The sequence below is a fragment of the Macrobrachium rosenbergii genome, chromosome 48, assembly GCF_040412425.1.
Source record: "Macrobrachium rosenbergii isolate ZJJX-2024 chromosome 48, ASM4041242v1, whole genome shotgun sequence".
NCBI classification, from domain to species: Eukaryota; Metazoa; Arthropoda; class Malacostraca; order Decapoda; family Palaemonidae; genus Macrobrachium; species Macrobrachium rosenbergii.
In genome coordinates, this window is record NC_089788.1 from 58,279,416 (window position 1) to 58,306,596 (window position 27,181).

The window sequence follows — 27,181 nt, forward strand, 5'->3', positions numbered from 1 at the left end:
AGTGTAGCAGATACTAGAAAACCCTTATTTTTATGGCTTTTGTTAATTACAAGAAGTCATTTGATGGTGTTTACAAACCAGTAATAGTACACTATACATCACTGTAGCATTGCTTTTAAATATGTAAGGCTAATAAAAATGATCCATGAATGAAGTAGGTGCAAAAACAATTTGATGTTGTCATGTTAATTGAAGTTCCAGTAAATCTCCTAGCAAAACACTAGATATACAAAGAGTGCTCAAAAGAATGCGTCACTTATCTAGAGTGATAACTAAAAATAAATCTAAAAACAGAATTAATGGGGAGAGTTATTATACTAAGGGATGAAATAACATTAGATGGAAAAAGGATTAATGTGGTCAGATCTTTCAAATATTTAGAAATGATAATATTCATTACAGGTTCCATAGAGTTGGAACTTCGTAAAAGATTGAAATGGCGCCGTAACTAGAAACGTACTCTTGTTGTAAGCGCCATTATTGGCACTTTTATGACACTTTCAGTGCTGTAACTTGATTATGGCGCTGTAACTAGGTACTACCATCCTTGATAAATGTATTTGAAAAAGCACCGTAAGATCGGAGTTCCATAAGTTGGTGCCGACATAACTCGGGGACACCCTGTACAGAACATTGTGGTTATGATGTAGGGGTGACTGCAATATGTTTTGTTGTTATAGTAGATGGTATCATAAGAAATACTGAGAACTGCAAAATTTAAGTATCTACTAAGAGAATTTAAATGCCATTTGTCCTTGAGAATAAGTGTTAGCAAATAGGTAGAGGGGGATGATTGTGTTATGCAGAGGGGCTAGGGACTATAGAGGAAATAGAACATTTTTTTGAGGTAGTAGTAACTTACAGGACTGAGAGGCTAGATCAAAAGGTTCGTAAGAAAAAGAGTAGGGAAGGGATAAGAATACTGAATTTTTTTTTATATAGGATCATTCCAATGATAAATGGCAGAAATGTATAATTTATGTGTAAGACCTAGGGATTTGTGTGCATCAGCTGTGTTGCCTTTTATGAAGAATAGGGAGAATATTCCAGAAAAAAAATGCTGAGCAAGAGCATTTCAGGTGAGAGTATATCTTTTCCAATATCATTCACAGGTAAATAAGCAAAATTGTATTAATAAAAGCATTAATTAACATTTCAGGCTCATAAGAGTTACCTGTTTTATGAAAATTGTAACTTTGCTCTGCTCTTAACCTTTGTGATTTAAAGTTCAGACTTGGATACATTTAATTTGTTACTGCAAAAAGACACTACAAATATTGCAGCCAACCTTGAAGCATTCAGACCAAAAAATTAATTCTGAGTTGGTTTCTCTCAAAATTTTAAATATCTTGATGGCAGCTAATGAATATGGCTACTAAGTTCATCAAATTCTGTTAGCATTTTTTAAGATATACCTGTAACACACTCAAGAATGAAAGTAATTTTCCAAGTTCACTGGTTTATGTAATAATACGCCCATATGAAGGACTCAGCATTTTGCAAAACACCTGATACTAATTTCTTTAAATTTACACTTTTTTTTTTCTTTCAGCATTCAAAGTATTCCAATGTTGGCAATTGAGTGCATGTTGGCAGAAGTTAAACCAATAGCAAAGTCTACAATGGCAGTGTGGGATGAGAGAGCTAATTTATGGCTCAGAAACAGGACTCTTAATCAAAATTTTATTGCACAGGTGGGTTGCCTAAATGGATTCGAAACTATTTTTATCATGTTATTATGATGATGACCGTGACATCGTATACTTAATATAGTCATCTTTATTTTTATTATTAGCTGCTTCTCTTAAGCAGGTGGCAGTATGGTAATTGTCCAAAGGACATGCTAAAACATTTGAGATTAATTTTTTTTTTATAATGTTTAGGTAAGATACAACTTAGGTGATCAGAGAGGAACTATACTAGAAGGTAGGATGGGTTCTCTATAAACATAAAAGGAGCTTTTGCAGTCAGTGTGTTACTGTGTGTTTAAGATTCTGATAAGTTTTTGAGCCTACCTCTGATTCAGTTACTACCCAGTTGGAAGGATTTTAATAAAACTTGGTGCTACGCCGGTGTGGATGTCTCGTTTATCTTGTGTTGGTATGCTCTTCGATAGACAAATATGCACATACCCTTTGTCTGTGTTACCATCAGTATTTCTGTTACAATGTGGCTGTTTCATATCATCATTACAACACTACATGGTTTATAGGATTTCTCTCAGACTTGCTATGAAGATACCACCATCATGCATAGATGTGCATGAAGGAAAGTCAACATTGTATTGTCCACACTTGCTTGTCGATGTAATATTACTGTGTAGTTGATGGGATATCATTCAAACTTGGTACAAAGGTAATCCATCCTGCATAGATGCCCTTGAGGGTAGTTAATATAATTGCCTCTAAGCCTGTTACACTGACCTTGTCATTGCTGTTCGTATGTTATAGAGACAGTTACCAGGTTGAGGTAACTATACATGATCATAACCCAGGCAATGTATGTTTTCAGGAAACAGAGTTTGGTACTCAGCCCTGTAAATTACAGTTGAGTAATTTATAGATCTGTTGCCCTTCCTGGCGATCATGCTCATGTGATTGCCGCCATGTTTGCCCAGAAATTCCTGCATAATTCTCCACTAATACTAAACACTAATTCACAGCTCTAGCAATAAGTATTTATACTTCATTGACAGAGCTATATGTGCCTTTACCTTCCACTTAGTTGAAGTTTTGCAAAAAAGAATATTTTGTTCATGAGACTTACCTGTCAGATATATATATAGCTGTATTCTCTGATAGTCCGACAGAATTTCAAAACTTACGACACACGCAGTGGGAGATCAGGTGGTTAGTACCCATTCCCGCCGCTGGGAGGCGGGTATCAGGAACCATTCCCATTTTCTATTCAGATTTTCTCTGTCGCCGGTACTGTCAACACCTGTTTTCAGTACAGGCAGTCCCCGGTTTACGACGGTTCCGGCTTACGACGTTCCGAGGTTACGACGCTTTTCAAATATATTCATCAGAAATTATTTCCCGGCTTACGACGCATGTTCCGGGGTTATGACGCATCGTACGCCGATCCGACGGAAGAAATATGGCCCCAAAACGGCAGAATAATCATAATTTGAAGGTTTTTTGATGTAAAACTCAATAATAATGCAGTTTACATCGTTTTCAATGCACCCAGAGCATTAAAAGTAAGGTTTTCTTATGATTTTTGACGATTTTCGACGATTTTCCGGCTTACGACGATTTTCGGGTTACGACGCGGCGCAAGAACGGAACCCCCGTCGTAAACCGGGGACCGCCTGTACCTCCGTCTTGGATTTCGTAAACTTGGTTGTCACTTAAGTATTTGTTTGACTTTTGGTTTTTTGACCTGGACTTGTGGCTAGGCATACACAATTTTGGACTGTTTTGGATTTGGCTTTGTTTTTTGCTTGGATTAAGATGTGTGAATCTAGTTCTTCTAGTTATAGAGTTTGCTGTGTGCAAGACTGTAAGGTGAGGCTACCGAAAATTTCGGTAGATCCTCACACTGTATGCTCGAGGTGTAGGGGGCACGTTTGTTTATTTAATGATCGATGCAAGGAGTGTGAGTCTTTGCCTGATGCTAGTTGGAGGACTTATGATTCCTATGTGCGAAAGTTAGAGCGGGATAGGATCAGGAGGTATTCCTCCAGAAGTGTCTCAGTGAGTAGGAGTCAGGGTAGTGTTTTTTCACCTGCTAACCCTCCCGTAGACGTAGCTTTTCCTAACCCTGTGGTGTTGCCCCCGGGCCCCGAGGTTGTGTCTGCGGAAGGAGATGCCCTGTCGGTAATTATGTCTTCCATTCGTAACCTGGAAGCTAAAATGCTCGCTCTTCAAAGTGCTGTGAAGTGCAGTGATAGTGTCTGTCCCCCTAGTGTTGTGGAGGGGGAGAGCTGTCCTGTTGACGCTTCCCAGGCTGCCAAGGATCGTGCACGGGCACGAATCCTTAAGGATTGCTTCTCGTCCCCCGAATCTTCCTCCCCGCGTCAGGGGTGGAACTCTCGGAAGGACTCTCGCCCTTTGAAGAGAAGCTTCAAAGAAGGGGACGCTTCACGTCCCTTTTCTCGTGACGCTCTTCGCTCTTCTCTGGAGAGTTTTGACGCCCTCCCACCGCAGAAGAGGACAGGACGTCATCGGACGATGACGCTTTTGAGCGCCCCAGTCGCTCCAGGAAGAGAGCTGTTGCTTCCCCTGTGAGAAGGAAGAAGGCGTCCCCTCGCCCCTCGTCTTCTCACAGGATCAGCCCTTCTCCTGAGAAGGAGACTTCTCCTACTCGAAAGCTTCTGCTAGACATGCAGAGGCAGTTGGCTTCGTTAATGGCCCAGAAGGAGACTGATACGTGTTGTCGTCGGAAGGATTCCCGACTGCCGATCAAGAGGTCCAAACCGTCCCCTTCTCCTTCTCCGCGTTCGTCTTCTTCTCATGCTTCGCCGCCCTCTAGAAGTCCTTTGGCTCAGCGCTTTACTGGTCTCAGCAGGGATCGCCAATTCCCTCTTTCTGACGCTCTCCATGCTGCTAGGCTTGATGCCCCTCGTTATGACGCTCCACTTGTTTCTCGCCATGACTCTTCTCATGCTGCTAAGCATGACGCTCCTCATGCTGCTCAGCAAGACGCCCCCCTTGCTGCTCGACCTCATCGGGACGCTCATCAGGACGCTCGTCAAGACGCTTCTTGCCGAGATTTTCGCGACCCCTCTCGGACTTCTTCCAAGCAGAAGTCCCTTTTGCGAGTTGGTCTGCAAGGGCTTAGACCTCCCGGAGTTTCTCCAGTCTCTTCGGTTGCTCCCATTGAAGAAGGAGAGCTGTCAAGTGCATCGGAACCTGCAGTTGAGGAACATTCCTCGACTTCATCAGCTTCTTCCGATTACCAGGTCTTGACACGTTTGCTGAAGGACTTGTTTGGGGACAAGTTTCAACCTTCTGCTCCTCACCCTCCTCCTTCGCAGTTAACCTCGTCAAAATCGCAAAAGACTTCAGGTTTTGTGAAAATGGCCACGTCTCTCTCTACGAAGAGGGCCTTTAAGAAGGTTCAGGAGTGGATGGACTCCAGGAAGGCCCAGTGCAAGACTTCTTTCGCCCTGCCTCCGTCAAGATTGAGTGGGAAAGCGGGGATTTGGTACGAGACGGGAGAGGATGTTGGTTGGAGAGTTCCTTCCTCTTCCCAAGGGGACTTCACCAGCCTTGTGGACGCTCCTAGAAGGTCTCTCCTTTCGTCAGCGAAGGTGTCCTGGACGTTGTCTGAGACTGATCACCATCTGAAAGGTCTCTTCAGAACATTGGAAGTTTTCAACTTTCTGGACTGGTGCCTGGGAGTCCTGGACTTGCAGGCTCGTAGCCCTGACTCCATTAGTCTGGGAGAATTGTTCAGCGTCCTAACTTGCATGGACAAGACAGTCAGGGATGGCTCCGAAGAGCTGGCTGCCCACTTCTGTACGGGGCTTTTAAAGAAGAGAGCCATATACTGCAACTTCACTGCGAAGTCGGTCTCTCCTTCTCAGAGGGCAGAGTTGCTGTTCGCCCCGATGTCTAGCCATCTTTTTCCCAGTCCTTAGTCAAGGCTACTACCGCCTCTTTGCAAGAGAAGGCTACTCAAGACCTCCTGGCCCAGTCTTCTAGACGTCCAGCAGTCCCTTCGGCTTCCAAGATACAGAAGCCCTTTCATGGAGGAGCTTCTTCAAGATCGTCCTCTCGAGGAAGAGGTCTCTCCAGAGGTAGAGCCCCTTCAAAACCTAGGGGCAAGAAGTGACTCTGTGGACCTCCAGACACCGGTTGGAGCCAGGCTTCTTTCCTTTGCAAGAGCCTGGAGAGAGAGAGGGACGGACAACTGGTCCCTCGAAGTCATCGAAAAGGGATACAAGATCCCATTCCTCGTCTTACCTCCGTTGTGCACGAAGCCCAAGGATCTGTCGCCATCCTATCAGCAGGAGAAGCAGCAGATTCTATTCGACCTGCTCGAGCAAATGCTCAAGAAGAGAGCTGTGGAACAGGTCTCAGATTTACAATCCCCGGGCTTTTACAACAGGTTGTTCCTGGTCCCAAAGCAGTCAGGAGGATGGAGACCAGTCCTGGACGTCAGTAGGTTGAACCATTTCGTTCTGAAAGAAAAGTTCAAAATGGAGATGTCCCAGTCGGTTATAGGAGCCTTAAGACCAGGCGACTGGATGGTTTCTCTCGATCTCCAGGACGCCTACTTTCACGTCCCTATACATCCTCTATCGAGGAAGTACCTGAGATTTGTCCTGCTGGGACAGGTATATCAGTTCAGGGCTCTCTGCTTCGGGCTAAGCACAGCCCCTATGGTCTTCACGGTGTTAATGAGGAATTTGGCGAGATGGCTTCACCTTGCAGGGATAAGAGTCTCACTTTATTTGGACGATTGGCTCATTCGAGCCTCGTCAATGTCGAGGTGTCTGGAGGACCTTCACACGACGTTGGGTTTGACTAAGTCCCTAGGACTTCTGGTGAATTTCGAAAAGTCCCATCTGACCCCGACTCAGTCCATCGTTTATCTGGGGATTCAGATGGATTCAGTGGCTTTTCGAGCTTTTCCGTCACAAGAAAGACAGCAGCAGTGCTTAGACAAAGTTTCAGCCTTCATGCGGAAAGAAACATGCTCGGTGAGGGAATGGATGAGTCTGCTGGGGACCATTTCATCGCTGGAGAAGTTTGTTTCCCTGGGGAGACTGCATCTCAGACCGCTTCAATTCTTCCTTGCAGAGAACTGGCAGGACAAGGAGGATCTGGAAGTTTCTCTGAAGATCTCGCCAAAGGCGAAGGATTACCTAAGGTGGTGGCTCGATCCATCAAAGTTGGCAGAAGGCGTTTCTCTCAAACTTCAGAACCCCGACCTAGTGTTGTTTTCCGACGCTTCCACATCGGGATGGGGAGCAACACTAGGGGGGGAAGAAGTGTCGGGCACCTGGAGAGGGGAACAGGTGTCCTGGCACATAAATCTCAAAGAATTGGGGGCGATTCAGTTGGCCCTACTTTTCTTCGAGGGACGAGTCACAAACCGAGTAGTCCAGATCAACTCGGACAACACCACGGCCCTGGCATACTTATAAGAAACAGGGAGGAACTCACTCTCGGTCCCTGTTCGCTTTAGCAAAGGACATCCTGCTGTGGGCACAGGCCCGGAATATTACGATCCTCACGAGGTTTGTTGCAGGTGTAGAGAACGTCCGTGCGGATCTTCTAAGTCAGCAACAACAACTGCTACCGACCGAGTGGACCCTGCACCAAGAGGTTTGTCAGGGACTGTGGAGGCTATGGGGACGTCCCTTGGTGGATCTCTCTGCAACTTCCAAGACGAAGAGGCTTCCTCTTTACTGCTCCCCTATACTCGATCCAGGAGCGATCTCAGTAGATGCTCTTCTCTGGGATTGGATGGGGATGGACGTTTATGCCTTTCCCCCGTTCAAAATCCTCGGAGAAGTCATCAGGAAGTTTGCGTCGTCGGAAGGGACGAGGATGACGTTGATCGCCCCGTTTTGGCCTTCGAGGAAGTGGTTCACAGAGGTCATGTCCTTCCTAGTGGACTTTACGAGAACACTGCTCATGAGAGTCGATCTACTCAGACTGCCCCACTTTGAGAGGTACCACAAAAACCTCCCCGCTCTGAGTCTGACTGCATTCAGACTATCGAGAAGCTGGCCAGAGCGAGAGGTTTTTCTAGATCAGTGGCGAGAGCTATTGCCAGAGCCAGAAGATTCTCTTCCAGTAATCTGTACCAATCGAAGTGGACCGTGTTCAGGAGATGGTGTAGAAAGAAGGGCTTTTCCTCTACCACGACCTCTGTGAGTCAGATAGCCGACTTCCTCTTGTTTCTGAGGAGTGAAGTCAAACTAGCGGTCCCGACTATCAAGGGATATAGGAGTATGCTATCAGCCCTTTTTAGGCATAGAAACCTGGACCTGACTAACAACAAAGACCTTCACAATCTATTTAAATCATTCGAAACCACGAAGGTGCCTCAGCAAAGGACTCCTTGGAATTTAGATGTGGTGTTACGGTTCCTGATGTCCAGTCCTTTCGAGCCTCTTCGTTCTGCGACATTGAGGAACATTACCAGAAAGACTATTTTTCTAACCGCTCTAGCAACTGCGAAGAGGGTTAGCGAACTTCGAGCCTTCAGTAAACATATAGGCTTTAAAGGACATAACGCAGTTTGTACTTTAAGTCCTACTTTTTTAGCAAAAAACGAGAACCCGTCTAACCCTTGGCCCAAGAGCTTCGAAATTAAGGGTATGGCTGAGATTCTGGGTCAAGAGCCAGAGAGAGTCCTATGCCCTGTCAGGGCTCTCAAGGTCTACTTGGACAAAACGAAGGAAAGTCGAGGCCCCTCGGACAATCTATGCTGTTCAGTGAAGAGACCGGACTTTCATGTCGAAGAATGCACTGGCATTCTTCCTGAGGAACACGATTAAAGAAGCCCATTTATGCTGTCAAGACACTGATTTTAAACTTCTGAAAGTCAATGCTCACGAGGTGAGGGCAGTTGCAACTTCAGTGGCTTTTCAGAAGAATATGACACTCAGTAACATTCTGGGTGCCACTTTTTGGCGTAGCAACTCTGTGTTCGCTTCACACTACCCGAGAGATGTGAAGACGACATATGAGAACTGCTTCTCGCTAGGACCATACGCTTCCGCAGATACAATCCTGGGGGCAGGGAGTGACACACATCCTATCCTATAGAAAATGGTTAGGAAGTGTTTTTATGGTTGTTGGGTCGACGCCAGAGGCGGACTTCCCACTTTAGCTTTAGTTTTGCTATCCTAACTTAGTTAGGCTTGGTCAGGTGGTTGTTTTTTCTTCGTTTGCCCTCATTGTATGGTCAATATGGTCTAGTCACATCGTGGTCACGCCCCCGTTGACAGATCATCTAGAACTCACCAGCTATACAGGTCACTACCTTGCTGGAGACTCTAGTAAAGCAGAAGCGGACTTGGGTGACAGTAATCACGAAGTCAGCTATGCTAACAGGTAAGGAACCAAGGTGTCAATCACCTACATGTATTATGTTTCCTAAATCCTATTCTGTCTGTACCCACCTCCAATGGTGGTATTCAGCTATATATATATCTGACAGGTAAGTCTCATGAACAAAATGATATTTTAATGATAAAATAAAGTTTGTTCATACTTACCTGGCAGATATATATATTCATAGTGCCCGCCCACCTCCCCTCAGGAGACTGTGGCACTAGAAAATCTGAATAGAAAATGGGAATGGTTCCTGATACCTGCCTCCCAGCGGCAGGAATGGGTACTAACCACCTGATCTCCCACTGAAAATACAGCTATATATATATCTGCCAGGTAAGTATGAACAAACTTTATTTTATCATTAAAATATCATATTTTAAATTTTATTGAAAGATGCACAGCCAGTGCTTCATCAGAAGCCAGAATTACTTAAAATGTAAAATGACAAAGCAACAAGAACATGGTTAAAAGTCAAAAGGAAATAAAATAACAAAGCAAGAAAAACATGGTTAAAAGTCAAAAGGAAATTATGGCTTTATCATAAAAATTGCATAATATTCAACACCACTGGAATAGGGTGGAATAGAATGAGAAAACTAGTGGGAAATTCTCCCTAGAGTGTGTGGCCACTCTTAAAATTGTTATACTTGTTATAGATTACAATAAAGTTTCCAAGAACCTTGAGGAAAATTTCCTTCTTTCTCTAAGTCTTCAGTTTAAAACCTTTATGGACAGTCAACGACCATAAACCCACAAGGGCTCCGAAGGGAAATCAACCTGCAGAGAGAGACAGGTTATCGGAAACGTGATAAATAAATACCTGTAAATATGAACGAATATAAAACTCAGATGTCAGCAGAAAGTAGGAATGAATTTGCTCCTGGCTTTAACATTTGGAGGTCAGAAAATTCCACTTCTGCACTAGGCAGACTCTTCCACATTTTAGTTGTGGCCTAAATAAAACTAACGAACTGAGTAGTATTAAACCTGATACTAGAAGATTACCCACTATGTTTGCATGGTGAGCACAAATGGTTTGGTAAAGTACAGAAGAAAGCAGAGGTGGTTTGTTGTTTTAGTACATTTTATGCAACAAACATAATGAACTCACTTTTCTTATGGAGAACTTTTGCTAAAAATTATCATTCACAGTTTCTAAATATTTTAATGCCCAGATATCCATAGATGGTGAGTGTAATGAGCTTTACAATGCCAAATTCACTATGGGAGACCTCAGAGAGATGTTCTAAACTGTATTGAAGCATCATTCTCAGGTGAAGAATTCTGTATACAGTGTTGAAACAACTTTTAGATACATAAAAGTTCCTGTTAAAATTCACTTATCCCAACGTATATGCCAGTTATGTGAAAATGTTTCATGTATTTTGTCCTTGTGTTCTGATAAGTCATTGTAAATTTTGATAAAGGTCAGTGGCACCTCAGCTCATCAGATTCAATTATTTGTCCAATACATTCAAGTCCAGCAAAAATAAAAATATTTACTTTGTGTTTTTGCTTTCGCAAGTCAAGTATGTTTGGATATTTTTCTCAAGAGTTCTAACTGCTGTGTATATTATAATTACATGATGGAGTGTACTGGGTGTACATTATTAATTGTATGCTTAAAGAGTAATTTTTTCTAAGTGAGTGAGTGAGTCACTTTGTTCATCCAGCAATAGATTGCTCAGAAATTCCAAGTTGCCTGGTTAAATGAAATGTAATTACTTGAATGTAACCCCTTGACATGGTGAGGGGGGCTCTTGAACCCCTGGAATTTGTTTCCAGGTTCAAGTCCAAGAGTCCTATTTATTATTATGTATTCATTTGGGTTCAGTCTTGTGGAATTTTCCACTTTTGGCAAAATCTGCTGGACCTGGTAAATAGGAAAAGGTATCATAGCTGGGACTGGGTGTATATCTGAAGCTAATAGTAAGAACTGTGATAGGATTATCAACTACCCGATAATGTTTGGACCTGAGAGATATCACATTGAGAGCTTAAGGGCGAAACTATTCTGCAACACTAGGCTGTGGATTCCATGAGTGGTCTGGTTCTGGGGATAGGACTCGGCATTCTGTCTGGTTTCCCCATAATATGATACGGTGGGGATGATTGTATTCTTGTAAGACTGTCAGTCCCAATAAGCAGGTTTGGCTTACATTTGGGGCACCATAATTGTGTTGCGCATCCCTTGTTTGGTAGGGTAGGGGACAGACATTTGGGAGTCAGCTCTTACTGATGCCATTGGTGGAAGAATAAACTCCATGAAAGGCTGATGGTATCTTTTTAAGATTTTCATATTTTTTTTTAATCACTAACAAAGATCTTTTAGTAGTAGCAATAAAAAATCTGGTACCTCTGGATCCTTAATGATACCCTTTTGGCACAAATGGTGACCTCTGCACACACTTCTGACAACCTGTGTTTGGACAAGGATAGGAAACCACCTAGTGCAATTATACTGGAACCCCATGCTCCAGCTCGGAGCAAAGGGAAATTGACCAGAAATGTATGTAGTATTTGAAATATCTTATGATAAGCATTTAACCTTTAATCTAGAAGATTCTAATTGTAACATTTGTAATGTGTACAGAAACATTGTGCAGTGTGGCTGAGAGCCTGAAATATCATTGGAAGGTCGAGGAAAAATGACAATAGAATTGGCCTCAGCAAAAGAAAGTGAAAAATTAAAAGCATTATCACATCTTGAAGAAGTTCAAGTTGACTGCTCAGTACATGCTTTTTGGAATTACTCCGATGGACTGATATTTTCACCCCAGTTGATGATGTACTCAGAAGAGAAACTTTTAGAAGAATTTAAAGATCAAGGTGTGAATAGAATTGAAAAGATGAAGTTCAGTTGTGCCTTAGGTCCACTGCCAGATTTAATTATGACATTCAGTACCGCTCACTTACCTAATATAATAAAAACAGCATGGTTATATTTTAAGGTTAAGCAATATATCCCAAGACTAAGGTGTTTTTATTCTCAAGAATATAGTCATATGTTAGGGTCTTGTAGGAGGAAGCTACAAGGCAAGCCTGCCACATGCGTTAAGTGTAGTGAACCAGAGCATTGTGCATGTTATAAAGAAGCAAGGTGTATACTGTACATTGTGTAGATAATCATCCATCTTCACAAAATCTTGATGTTTATATCATTGGATATAAATACAAACATTAAGGGTAACTGAACAAATCACATTTACATAGGCTACACAGAAAGTATTAAGCTAGTATGTTAAACCAGGAATATACTTTATTGGTATTGCTGCTAATCGAAGAAGAAATGTAAATGCAACCAGAGGTACTAACTTTGGTAATACAAAGGAAAGATCAGTGGCGACATGTACTCCTGCCTCTTTGGGGACTGCACCTGTTATTTCTGGCCCTCCTGCCTCTTTGGAGTCTGTGCCAATAATTTGTGGCACTCCAGCCTCTTCAGAGGTTGTGCCAGTGATTTCTGGCCCTTCTGCCACTTTGGAGGCTGTGCTTGTCTCCCTGGAGCTTGCACCAGATGTGACTGGTGCTCCTGATGCTTAAGAGGATGCACATGTTGTGTGTGATGCTTCACCTCACCTTAGGCAATGCCAGACTTGTCTGGTGCTCCTGAGCTTGACACTCCTTTGACAAAGGTGACATCAGAGGTGCCCAGCACCCATAATAATGGGGAGGCTGTACCATCTGCAACAGGTTCCTCCTCCTTGAAAGTGGCACCGTCATCAATCTTGAAATGGAAGACAGGCACAAACAAGACAGTAAGGTGAAATCACTGGAAAGGGGTTGCAGTTTAACGGCCTCAAAATCTAAGTAAAATTCATTCGTTTTTTCCATTAAAATTGTTAGGGATTAAGAGCCAAATGGGAAGAACTAAGGATGCTCATATTAGAAGTTTTGCAAGAGACTATGATTGGTAATAATACATGTCTGAGCCCATTGGAATATACAGTCCGTCATTCCCCTTATAACATAAATATAGGAAGTCTTTGAATGCAGTTTTATATATATATATATATATATATATATATATATATATATATATATATATATATATATATATATATATATATATATATATATATTAATTAGGATTTGATCCTCTTTGGGGATTAGAAGAATAAATTACTTGAGGGATAACAGCGTGATTTTCTTTGAGAGTTCTTATCGACAAGAGTAGTTGCGACCTCGATGTTGAATTAAAATTTCAGCTAGGTGTAGCCATTTAACTGGTGGGTCCAACATATATATATATATATATATATATATATATATATATATATATATATATATATATATATATATATATATATATATGTTAGCTTCCAGTCTATACTGCAAGTGGTAGGTGTGCAGATCAATTTGCAAAGAAAATACACAGTATCCTCTCTCTGTCTCCCATCTAGTGAAGTCTTCCCCACAGGTGAATTTAAATCCCTTATCCAGTCAAAGAGGAAATTGCCTGTGTTCCATCAAAGAAAGTGAAAATGTGGGAATCCTAATCACAGGAGAGTCTACAAATTTACATGTTCACACAGGCACCTTGTCAGCAATTGACCTATCTATATGTAGTGATGACTGCCTTATTGATTTCAGTTGGAGAGTAATAAATGATAGAGTTACCAGCAGCTATTTTCCAATAGTAATGAATGCAGCTTCAAATCCTTCATCTTCAAGGTTACCTAAATGGAGCATTGTGGAGCTGATTGGGCAACATTCTAGGAACACAGCTCAATAGATGACTCAGTTGATAACTTCCTCTGTAGACGATGTTCTTGATTTTTTCAGTACAGTTATATTTTGTATATGTAACTTAGCAAGTAGTTACGCAGCCTATATTTCTAACTCATGCGGCAGCTCAAAATTTGAAATTCGCAGTAGCATTCGATTGTTTTAGTGTAGGTGACTAGGTCCTGCCCTGTATCGGGTGAGGAAGGGTACAACACCCCTGAATAGCATCAGTCCATTTCTGCTGCTTAATGACTGTAGTTCAGTTGTCACAGCAACTATTGTTTGAGATTGGTCACCAGATGGTTGCTTTTGTTCTCCGTTTGGTGACGTATTCCGAACTTTTGGTAGCATTTAAGCTGTTTTCAAATAGCCTAGGATTCATTAAGCTCGGTATTAGCAAATTATTTCACGATTCTGACTTTTCACAACTATGTCCGACTCTAGCTCGTATAGTATCTGGTTTTACAAAAGCGTCTTATGACTCCCACACAATCTGTACTAATTGTAGGAGACAACTTGCTCTATTGATTTGACGTGTGTCGAATGTAAGGACTTAGATCAAGGTAGGTGGAAAACTTTAAAATCTCACTTAGATAAGTTAGAATGGGACAGGAAGAGGAAAGCATCTCTTAAAGCCAAGCCTGTTCTGTCTTCCTCTCCTACTCCTGTTTCCCCTTGGTAAGATATATATAACTATTTTATTTATTGTAAAAATGTTAGTTTTTGCCGGGTCTTCAATCAGTACCTTGGACTTCAGGCATATTTATCCATCAACAGGTTCCCTGGTGGACTTGTAAATGCTAGGAAACTCATAGAACTAGGAGGTCAGCTTTCACCAGATATAGCAAACGAAAATATGAGTATTTCCATGTTAAATTTCGAGGAGCAAGAGCTCATTTCCACATGAAAGTTTCATATCTTCACCAAGTTCAAAAGCACATCTGGCTTTAGTTTGGAAGTGTCAGAAAAATAGCAGGCAAATTTACATCTGGTCAACCTCCAGATAGCAAGATCAATGGCAGTGAAGTAGCAGATCTCTGGTTAGAGGCAAATGAGTTTGCTAGTCATTTTGCTAATGTTGCAGAGAAAAATTATGACACCCTATTCAGCTCAAAGGCTAGTGGAACAGATAGGAATTGATTTTAATACATCAAGGAATAAACTTTACAGTACAATGTACCTTTTACTATTAGGGAATTTGAATCAGTCTTAATTAAGTGTAGTGAATCAGCTCCTAGACTGGCTGATATATTCAGTGACTAAGCGTAATTCCAAAAATACCAGGTTTTTTGTATTAAGCCTTATTGCCGGAACTTTTTGAGACCTTGTCTTCCCTAAGCTGTGCGAGATGTTAAAATTACTGCCATTTGTGAAATCAGGGAAAGACGCTTTTAAGACACAGAATTATCGTTGCATTGCACTGACATCATGTCTGTGTAGGATCATGGAAAAAGTGGTCAATACACGTTTAATGTGGTACTTGGAACATGGTAAATATCTGTTGCCTGCTCAGTGGGGTTTTCAAAGTATGCACTCCACAACTGATGTGTTGGTTTGAATTGAATCTTCAGTATGTGAAGCTTTTGCTAACAAACAGCAGTGTGTCAATGTTTTCTTTGATCTGAGAAGGCTTACGATACAGCATGGAGGTATGGCGTTCTGAGGGTTCTTTATGAATGTAACCTGAGAAGCAGTTTGCCTCTTTATCAAGGTTTTTTTTTAAAAATGGGTTATTTTAGGTTCATGTTGGAGCAACAATATCAAATTTTTTCAACCAAGAAGGGGGAGTACCACAAGAAAGTGTCTAAGCGTAACCCTGTTCACCTTAGCATTGAATGGGGTATCCAGAATAATTCCCCCTTGATGACCTTTCGATATCTTTTGCAGCAACAAGGATGGCAGTGGCTGAACACTGCCTTTAGCTCTGCATTTGATAATATAGTAAAATGGGCTGAGATGAGTGGTTTTAGGTTTTCAGCTTGTAAAACAGTAACCATGCACTTCTGCCGTATAAGAGATTCCATCCTGATCCAGATCTGTTCATACATGGGCAGAAAATTCCATGTGTTTGTGAAACAGGGGTTCTTAGGTTGATTTTTGATAGCAAGCTGTCTTAATCACACATCCGAAATATATCAGACAAAATGCTTGAAAGCAGCGAGTGTGTTGAAAGTAGTGTCCCGCACATTGTGGGGTGTAGACTGAACTCAGATGTTGAGACTTTACAAAGCCATAATCTTTTCAACATTAAATTTATGGGTGTAAAGTGTACACCTCAACAAATCCTAATAGCATTAAAATGCTCAATTTAACTCATCATGGAGTAGTAAGATTGTCTACAGGAGCATTTACTAACATCTGCTGGTTCGGAGCAGGTACGGGTTTCAGAGGCTCCTTAAGTCCTTAACCAGCATTTGTATCAGAAATGAAAGGCATTGACATTTTTATGAAAATCAGCCCAAGCAACTCCAACCAATTGCATTTGGAGTAAATGTTTAACCAAGTAATTAAACATGCCAAGGACAGAGACTTGACCAGCTAGATATTTTTGTAAAGCTTTGCAATGGGACTGCCGCCCCTCCCCCCTGAATCTTCCAGAGGTAAATTGTCGTAGATATTTAAATGCAGTGAATGGAGAAATGTCCAGTGAGGCAGCTAGATCAGTATTTTTAGATCATTCCTCCAAAAAATCATTAGTATGTTGCAGTTTTTACAGATGACTCAAAGTCAGATGCTAGTGTCGGCTTTGGAATGGTCTTTCTTGATGTAAAAAGAATTGGGAGATTATCATCATTTGCATATATTTTTACAGCAGAATCGCATGCAATTTTAAAGGCCATAAAGGAAATTTATCTGTGCATGGAAATAATTTTACTATGTATTGTGACTCAAGAAGTGCTTTCAGTCTTTGGAATCTGTTAACCCTTTACATCCACAGATTTTAGAGATTATGGAATGGCTCTTGTTATTGAAAAGAAGAGGTAAAGCATTAAATTTTGGTGGGTTGCCTTTCCATGTTGGGGTTCTTGGGAATGAGCAAGCTGGTCAGCTTGCTTAGTCATCAATCACCTCCCCAGAACCCAGGAGATGCCTATATACTGTGTGTGTGTGTGTGTGTATATGTATATATATATATATATATATATATATATATATATATATATATATATATATATATATATATATATATATATATATATATATATATATATATATATATATATATATATATATATATATATATAATATATATATTGTCACTTAAAGTGATCAAGCACCTGGTTATTACACAATTAATAATACCAAAAAGTTACCTCACATCGACCAGATACTTGAAACCTCATAACAAAGAGTTTTTGACTGAATCACTAAAGGTACAATGATCCCATAAACTTACTTATCACTTGAGAAAAACAATGTAACTTTATCAAGTTATGGGTGAGGCAACAATTATTAAGTTATATCCAGATTAGTGGAATATGGGTATCACTTCAACAAACACTGTAACTGTCTCTCTGCTTTTATTTTACCTAGATAAGTCTCAGGTGAACAAACAGATACATCACTTACCTTGTACACATTCATTAATGTCTCTAATTACTGATGGTCAAAATGAAACGCTGTGTTTTTTAAAAGTTTAAACAAACAGGTTTATTTCTAAGTTCGAAAGTTATATGTAAAGTTCTTAATCTCAAAAGATTTACTATTAATTGACAACAGTTTAAGATTTAAGTATTTCTTAATCAAGTTTAATTCACAAAACTTTAATTTATTTAGAAAGCAATTTGGTTAGGTAAGATTTAAACTATTAACTATCACTCAAGTGCCAAGTATATACCTGATTAACTAAAACAACATTCACCAAAATATTACTGACTGAAATCCATATAAACATTCTCCAAAATCTCAATAACAGGTAGGCACTAACAAAATGTTAAGAAATCACCAGCAAAACACAGTAATTATAAAATTATAGTAATATGATAGCACAGACATATAAGAATGCAATATGCAAAAATGGAAATATACCAACCACCAAAAATGTGCCAAAAGATTATATAAATCTTTCACAAGAACATTTCTCTTTTAAAAAAGAAAAAGTTAAACACATCTTTCTAAGACTTTCTTATAGACAACACTGCCAAGCCACTAAGACTTATTCAAAATAATAATTCTCTTTTACCTAGAATATCACTTTAACCCTTAACATCACAAAACTCAGTAGTCACCACATTACCTTTTGTAATTATTACACCATTGTCTGTTTTTCACAATACTTGCACAAAACAATATTCCTGATCACCTTCTACAAAATTAACACACTCCTGGGGTGAGTTTTAACAGCTTTTACAAACAATAACCCTTCAGTATCCCTTATATATATAATGGGATTATTGAGAGAGAGAGAGAGAGATGCTTATCTCAGGGACCCCTCTGGCTGACTGACTGTCTTTGGAACAGCACTGCGCTTTTAACTCCAACAAACCCTTCCAGAATACATGATACATAGAGTATGCATACATCATACATACATACACAAGTATACACATGTATGAATATACACATGGCTGAGCCTTCATGAATTCATAACTTTAACATAATTTATTTTCTTTCCATTACGGCGCTGAATGGCCTTGTTGGCCCCAGTGCCTGGGCTTTTGCCGTAAATATCATACATCCATCCATACACATGGCTGAGCTTTGAGCGCCTGACTTCTTATCTATAACTGACATTTCCTGGGATACTCAATCCAGCTGAACAAACAGAAGGAAGCGCTTTTAGACCCAAAATTGGTTGGCTGACAGAATGTCAACTTCAACTGTATTACTGTTCCTCTTCTTTTCTTTCTCAGATTACGAAAAGAATAAGCATAGACACAGCTAATAAATATAGGTTAGACATTCATGATAATTGTATAATAGACAACTGGCCGATAACTGTCAACTCATCAAGATAAGTTAAGAGGGCTCCTTTTGCCTCTAAGTGCGAGTCACTGGACACTTGTGCAAACAGGATGTGGTGACCTGATAAGAATCTCAAAATATCTCTCTCTGTTCAGAACACGCTGAGAATTCGTCGTTTATAATACAATTCCAAATACTAAACAAATGGAAAAAACACACCAAGACATTGTAAGATTACATGATATACAATTTATCTGCAAGAAAAAGACATTTTAAAATCACATCTTCACAATGAATGACGAATCTGCAAGCAAAACATCAAAATTTTCACAGAGACATATAAACACTTGTAAAATGGTTATTTATATTATAACACCTTATAATATATATATATTATATATATATAAATATATTATATAATATATATTAATATATTATATAATATATATATATATATATATATATATATATATATATATATATATATATATATATATATATATATATATATATATATATATATTATATGTATGTATATATATATCATTTGTATGTATGTGTATAATATAGACAGGCAGTCCCCGGTTAACAATGGCTCGTTTAATGGTGATCTGGTTTTACGGCACTTGTCTAGCAATGAAAATCACAGATTTCTGCTTATCGGCGCCGATAATTGGGTATTGGCGCCGATACATGCCTAACAGGCGCCAATAACCGAAAATCTGCGCTTTTCACCCTCAGAACAGAACCCCCGCTGATAACCGGGGACTGCCTGTATGTATACAGTAAACCCCCCAGATTCATGTTCTCACGATTCACGTATTCACGGATGTCTCTTTGGAATGTATCTACCAATTATTTGCGGAAAATTCGCCAATTCACAGTATTTTTTCACTGAGAAATATTCACTAAATACTGTATTTTCATCTCATTTTCATGACTTTTTGTGATAAAATTTTTAAAATACTCAGGCAGTGAGAGAGACCAAATTACAATAGACAACTTTTCCTCCATCTCTTTACCCCATCATCTAGTCAACTTTTCCTCCATCTCTTTACCCCATCTTCTAATTAAAGAAATAGAAGAGAATGATAAAAGTATTGTTAACAACGTTATACTCTTTGTAAATGCGCACGGCCATAAACAACCGACCAAGAAACTGTTTGTTTGCCTATAACCGAATCGGATAACAAAAGCCTTTTACCTGGTATTTCAACCATCGTACGGTAATAAACAATTACCGTACGTTATGGCGCAATTGATGTTAAGTAGAATAGGACTGATATATTTTTACATTATACCCTTATTTGGTGTGGATAAAAGATTGGCAAGGAAATATACTGCTAAATTTAAGCTGCAAGTTGTAGCTGAAGGTGAGAAAACAATGTTCGGGCTGCTGATGACTATACTGTAAATTATTGTGCATCTGCAACATGGATTAAACTCGATCGTAATTAAAATGGGAGAGAAAGTATTTTAAAACTACTGTGCATGAAAGAACATTGCTGTTATTTTTACACCGATAAACGATAAATACGTAAAGCTTGTATTATGATGAAATCAAGTGAAAATAGCGAACGGAATCTTGAATTTTTTTTACACAAAACAAACGCCCCCAAACGGCCGTCGTCATCTAGTAACGAAAATAATAGATGAATTAATTTCACAATGAGACGTATTTTAGCTATATTTCGACTTGAAAACAGTTCATATAACGAAAAATAACCTTGCCCCATATAAATAAAGTATCTAGAAATACATTTACACTAACTAGAAGCAAGAAAAGCGCCCAGAACTGAGTTAAATGCGGTGAAATAAATGCCACGTAAACATTTCCAAACCAAAGCAATGATCGCAATTTATAATACAAAAGCAATATAAGAATATATACAATATTATTGGATAAAGTGAATTAAGGCATAACATTTTAAAAGATCCATGGAAAAGATGCATATTCGTTATGTTGACGTTTGTATAATACGATATGTGAATATAGAGGAGAGTATAATTTAGGCTATGCTTCCATGTATGTAAACAATATACCATAGTGTAGGCTAAGCTAATTCTTGTTTGTTATTCAATTTCTCTTTATTGAATTATCATAAGTCACTGCATGAACCTCCAGAATTAGCTGATATTAATAATTACTATACCATGTATGTAAAGAGTATATTTTATAGTGTAGGCTAGGCTACCATATATGTATACAGTACATGGCACTGAATACTGTACCCTAGTGTATACTAGGCTATGTTCCAGATACTTTTTGGTATTTCTTACGTTTTTTCCAACCTAACCCCATCGTAAGTAGGATGATACCTGTATAAGCATTTTTAGTTTGTTATGTGTGTGTTTGAACTATCAAAATAGGCAGTTCTAAGTGTTTTTAGAAGGGTTCTAAGTATTCACGGGTTTTAGCTATTCGTTGGGGGGGGTGTGGTACGCATCCCCTGCGAGTATGGGGTTAACTGTATATATATATATATATGTATACATATATACATACACATATATATACATATACAGTATATATGTATATATATATATATATATATATATATATAATATATATATATATATATATATATATATATATATATATATATATATATATATATATATATATTGATGATATGGGTGACCTTAGTCTAGAACATAGAAAAGAAACTGCTGTAGCTGTGCAATGGGCAGTTGTTGAGCTCCGTAGAACTGGAATTACAACCCGAGAAGTAGCTCAGCACCTAAATTTAAGTGAGAGAATAATTCAGAAGTGGGTAAAAGAAACAGTTTAGATCATGAAATAAGAAGCCACTATAGGTGTGATGCTAGAACACACTCAACATCAACCATTGACAGGCTAAGTTGACTTGAAAATGGAAATGCAATTGCAAGTCTCCACTGACACAGTTTGATGAAGGTTGCAGGAAGGAAGCCTTCCTTGTAGGAAGCCTGCAAAGAAGTTGTGTTCAAAGGAAACTCATAGTTTCATGTCATATATGTGACCTTTGATGGTGTGATGCTAGTTAAATAAAATAGTCAGCCAATTTAATCAAAGGCTAAGGAACTCCCTTAAAATAATGAGCAATTGTGGACAGATTAGTTCAGTTCTCACAGAACCTACAGTGAGGTAGTTGCACCTAAAGGGGGATTGGACAGTACATAGAAGCCGCTGGTCTCTAGACATATATGCAGAGACCTTGTCAAGATGGTTGTAGGCCTAAACATTAACAATAATTTCATCTCGCCAAGTGTCCAAGTTGATTGTGCACTGTAAGCAGTAATGTTTGATGAGCCGTGCCACTTTGTTTTATTTCTGTGCTTTTCGTGAATGTGGGTATTTCCAAGAATATAATCTCCACAGATGAAGACTTGGTGAATGTGCAAATTAACATTATGCTAAGTTTCAGACAGGTTAGAAAATATCAGGGTGTGATGCAATTTCTGGTTTTTTTGAAATATTTAATTGTACATTGATTTTTTTTAGTTTGATCCAAGAAATTGAACACTAAAGATTAATCTTCTAGGAGAAACCAACTATTTGGAATCTTATCTTGAACATTTAAAAGAAAATCTGTAGAGACAAGAATCCCAACACAAAGCTCTGCATTTTATGTTTTTATTAAAAGGATTTGCATTTGCCATCATTTTGCTGTGCTGTTTTAACTCTTGTCCATGTGCACATTTTAGAATAAGTGTGCTATTGGGTACATTGCTGTTGAATTCATTTGTGAGACAGAAATAAGGGGTAAAATTAATTTTAGAGATTGCTATTCATCTAGTGTCACACAAAAGGTTAAAATATGGGAAGGGAAATCTAACCATATGAGCCAGCAGTAGCCATGTGGCTTGCAGTGTCCTTAATGTTAGCTGGTCAACTTTGACAGGAACCATTGTCCATTACTTTGAGGAGTAGCCACCCTTATAAGTAATCAAAGCTCTTTTTTTTTTTCATTTGCATTTAAAGCTTTTATTTAATGAAACATTAGAGGTATATTATTTGCAGTTTATTTCAGATTGTAGGTATAGAATATGATCTAGTTGACAATAAATCCTAGCAACCAGTTAAACTTGTCTATTATAATTATGTTGTGGAATTAATTTTTCAGATATACAGCGTTGTTCATGGAGTAGTGCGTATGCATCTTCTCCCTCCTGATGGGAGAGCTGAAGAATCCATAAATGAAACACTTATTCGTATGGGATATGCTGTGCGTGCTGAAGAATTTTATCTTTCAAAGGTAAATTGTTTAATATGTAAATATATGATTATTTATATGAACCATAGTGTGACAGTTGTATTTATTTTTCTTATAAGGTCAGAGTAAAGCTTTGGAATTTCAAATGTGTTGCGGTGCTATTTCATCATAAACATGGTGTTATTTTGGAAGCACATCTGTGTTGCTAAGTAGGTACTGTAATTTGTGCTATCCTTCTGAAAGGTTTCTCCATAGAGTCTAAGTGTTGGATTTTCCATTCCTCATATTTAAGTCCATGCAGATTTACAATCCTTTATCTGAATTTCTAAAAACTGAAAATTTTTTGTGCAGGGTAGAGCGTCAACATAGGTGGTAAGATAGATGAAATATAATGCCTTTTGTAGTCACAGTTAGTGGGGAAAATTCACGTGTTCAACATTATATGCTTGTATCGTGTGACTTCCTGAAACCTAATTTCTAACCTGATTTTAGGGGATAACACCATACATGAATGGAGAGAAAAAGAGAGAATGCCCATTTGCAAAAGTCAGATTGTATTGAGAATAATGATGATATGAATAAATGTGGTTTTACCTACTGTATAAAAATTACATAAGTACATATTTTATCTGGTTGCTGGTATAGTCTTTAGTGTCTTGGTATCCTACTCGGATATTGGGAGTTCGCACCTCCCCAGATCAATGAAAAATCACGTATCACAGTCAGTTACTGTTGCAGTGTTGGGTCTGGTGGGGAGTTTGAGGAGCCTGGCTGACGTTTGTGTGAGCACTTTAAAGTGGTGGAGAACTGAAACCAAGCAACTCTTAACTTTTATATTATTAACATAGTGTGCAATATGCGCATAGTAATCTTGTGCCATTTTGAAAATGTAACTTATCATATTGATACATGCAGTAAATAAAATGCACTAGTCAAAGTGTGATTTTGCCATTTCCAGACTTGACATTTGCCTCCTCCAAAACATTTTTGCAGCCTGCACATTATTCGTTTCTTCAGCCATAGCTAAGACCTCCACCTTAAATTTAGTGTGTACAGTACTTTCTTAACACTCAAGACTTCTTCATTGTGTGAAGGTCAAGTTTTTAACAAGTTGACAACTGTACTGCAACTGTTAATTAATGTGTGTTAGTTATGATAAATTACATCAGCAAACAGTTGTTTCTTGGTGTTAGTTACAGTAATTAACATCAATAAAAGCTGTTTGTCGCCCCCTCTGTCAAGCCTGTTATGCACTCCCAGGCTACAACTAAACGCCATTGGAAAGGCGTTCCTGTGCATCAGCTTTCTTTTGATTAGAAATCTTCTAGTCTGCACAAGAAACCATATCACTACTCTTCTTCGCACCGGCTTAAGAGACATGCGAATACAGTAATACCTCAGTCTTACACGATTCGAGTTGCACGAATTCACAGACACACGAACTTTTCACTGGAACCTAACTAATTGGCATACGCGATTTTTTCACAGACACACGAAATTCTCGAGAAACCCTGCAGAAGTGGTTATGTTTAATTTAACTCGACCGAAATGGTCGAAAACTGCAATTGTAAGCTAAAACACTTACAGTCTAGTAATATTCAATCAATTAGCTTCATTTTTCAACAAACGGGAAGTCTCTAGCACAATATTTCGATTTATGGTGAGTTTTGAAAAAACAATTTTTACGTCCGCGTGTTAATAATTCATGCATCATTTTGTGATAATATTTCTCTGTGTTGCTTTGATCGTTTTAAAATTTGTTAGATACCAAAATCATCGCAATTTAGTGTACAATACAACTAAAAAAAATTAACTCATTAGCTTTAACCGTTTTGCTTACAGCGCGATTTGTATACAATTGTATACGAGTTTTTTTTTTTTCGCTGTCATATATTCCAATATTTATATATGATAATGATATTTTTTCATTTCTGATGGTTGCATACTAAACTTCAGGCAATGACAAAAAAATGAGCCAAAAATGAACTCTTAATCTTAAAAACTAAGCGTTCTGTGATTTTTTTAAAAACTTTTTCCGCTTCGCGCTAACTCAATAACGCCGCATACGGGGAGACGTTTTTGTAAATAGGGCTTCGGCGTTAAAGGGTTAATATGTATAAAAAAAACAGTTGTCCTGACATTTGTAATGTTTTTGTTCTGAGAATCAGCTGATTGCGCCTACTGCCGAAAAAAATATGAAAATAGTTTTTCAGCTGCTAAAAGAAATGAATGTATTAATGGAAGGATTTTTAATGTTGTACATAAAAGTTTATGATACAGTAATTCATATTTCATTGAGAGAGAGAGAGAGAAAGAACTGGTATTTACAATTTGTCTCATCACAGTAGCTGGGGATGAGACTTGACAGGCACTGTTAAACTAGCTGGGGAGGAGAGTATAACCTTATGTTGCTTGCAGATGAAATTCAGATTTTAAATATTGTAGTGATATAGAGATGAAACATCAGAAGTGATTAAATATTCTCGTGTAGGCTACTGACATAATATATGTAATAATCATAGAGTCAACCGAACTTGCAATGAAGTACGGTACAGTAAATCATAGAAAGACAAAAATATGGCAACACATGCTTATGTACATTCGGCAAGAAAAGTGAAGATACAGTTTTCTTTAGATTTCGTTCATCGAATTTTTTTTCTTGCAGAAAACACATAATCTCGGTAAATTTACTCTAGAATATGAAAATACAATGCAAATTATATCATATATGTTAAATCTGCAAAACAAAAACGTTCAGATACTTACAAACAACATGCATGTCCGAAGTAATCAGAATTTCTCAGATGACTTGTGTGTGGATATCTCAGTGTGGTACTATTAATCAGAACGGCAATATTTACTCGTTTTCCGTTATGAACAGGTTTATTATTGCATCATCATACGAGATAATGATAATTTCTTTAATTTTTACACATTCATATTTGTATTTCACCTTGTTAAAAGTCAGCTGGAATTAATGGCAGTAAATGTTGCGACAGCTACGGTAAGTTGACCAAATCTATTTAAAATAAAGAGCGTTCTCTATGATGTGGAGCGATTAAATGGGGAAAACACAAGTAACTGGATGTTTCTTGACGTTACCATAGATCTCTCTCTCTCTCTCTCTCTCTCTCTCTCTCTCTCTCTCTCTCTCTCTCTCTAAATCTCTCTCTCTCATTGCTAAAACATACTATACAAATATAGTATCACTCAGTCTCTAAAAGAAAAAAATAATGAAATGAGTAGCTCTTCATACTCTGTAGGCCTAGGCTTAAATAAACAGAACATCTCTCTCTCTCTCTCTCTCTCTCTCTCTCTCTCTCTCTCTAAATCATCGTAACATTGCATTCGTTCCTTTATTAAATACGTTTTTTCCTTGGACATTGCTCAAATTTAACTCTTGATTTCACTATGGAAGATCGCATTTCCGATTATGCAAGCATTCTGTTCATTGTGGTGTCATAAATTTCATTTGTGTAAGGTTAATTGGTAGGTTAAGTCGAAAAATGTTTAGTTTGCTCAGAACTGTCGCTGCAAATTACAACTTGAACGAATACGGGAAAGCTTACTACTGCATTTAAGTATCAATGATGTCAGAATCGTAGAATATGATTGAAAGTTATAGGAGGTCAAGCAAAAAACCAACACACTAAGACTGAAGCTCCTCCCCTTTCTAAAGTTGCCAGATGTCGCATTATTGAGCAATATATGTCCGAAGATTTAAAAAAACTGTATCTTCACTTTTCTTGCCGAGTGTACATATGTTTACACCTATAAAAATTATTACAAATATCAGGACGATCGGTTTTTTATACAGATTACAATGATGATAGATTAATATAATAATACAGTATAAATGGATTCTGTAAGTGAAATAACATTTTATTGATATTTAGCTGTTTTTTTTTATTAAAGGATATGTATACTGCACTGAGAGAGAGAGAGAGAGAGAGACAGACAGGTTGAAGTGAGGTGTGTTTTTTTATATTGGTAAGCAGTTTTGTGATTTTGGGGATTTTAATTTAGCATTTTACTGATATTTGGTGTGTTTACATAAATATTATTTGATAGTAAATAATTTTTTATCATAAAAAAATGTATTTAGTAATGAAAATAAAGCCTATGTTGGTCAAATGCCCCAGTTTTGAGGATTTAAGAGCTCGATGCCTCTGAAGCTTGGGGTGGGGATGGCAGGTGCATCCTTGCCAAGATCCTTGGAGAGGACGTGATGTGTGATGCTAATGGCATTTTTAAATATATTTTAGAAGCTGGAGTTTTACATAAGATATGATTTTATTTTCTGCAAGTTTTAATTATATAAATATACTA

The 27,181-nt window shown here is 38.4% G+C and overlaps 1 protein-coding gene across 10 annotated transcripts in view; it reads left to right on the plus strand.

The window, feature by feature from the left end:
- spn-E (spindle E) overlaps nucleotides 1-27,181 on the plus strand; it is a 437,239-nt gene that overhangs the window by 271,270 nt on the left and 138,788 nt on the right. For all 10 annotated transcript variants that reach the window (XM_067091862.1, XM_067091856.1, XM_067091855.1 and 7 more), the window contains 2 exons: nucleotides 1,553-1,694; nucleotides 22,763-22,894. In XM_067091862.1, coding sequence (XP_066947963.1) covers nucleotides 1,553-1,694; nucleotides 22,763-22,894 — 274 coding nt within the window. The remainder of the gene's footprint in view (nucleotides 1-1,552; nucleotides 1,695-22,762; nucleotides 22,895-27,181) is intronic.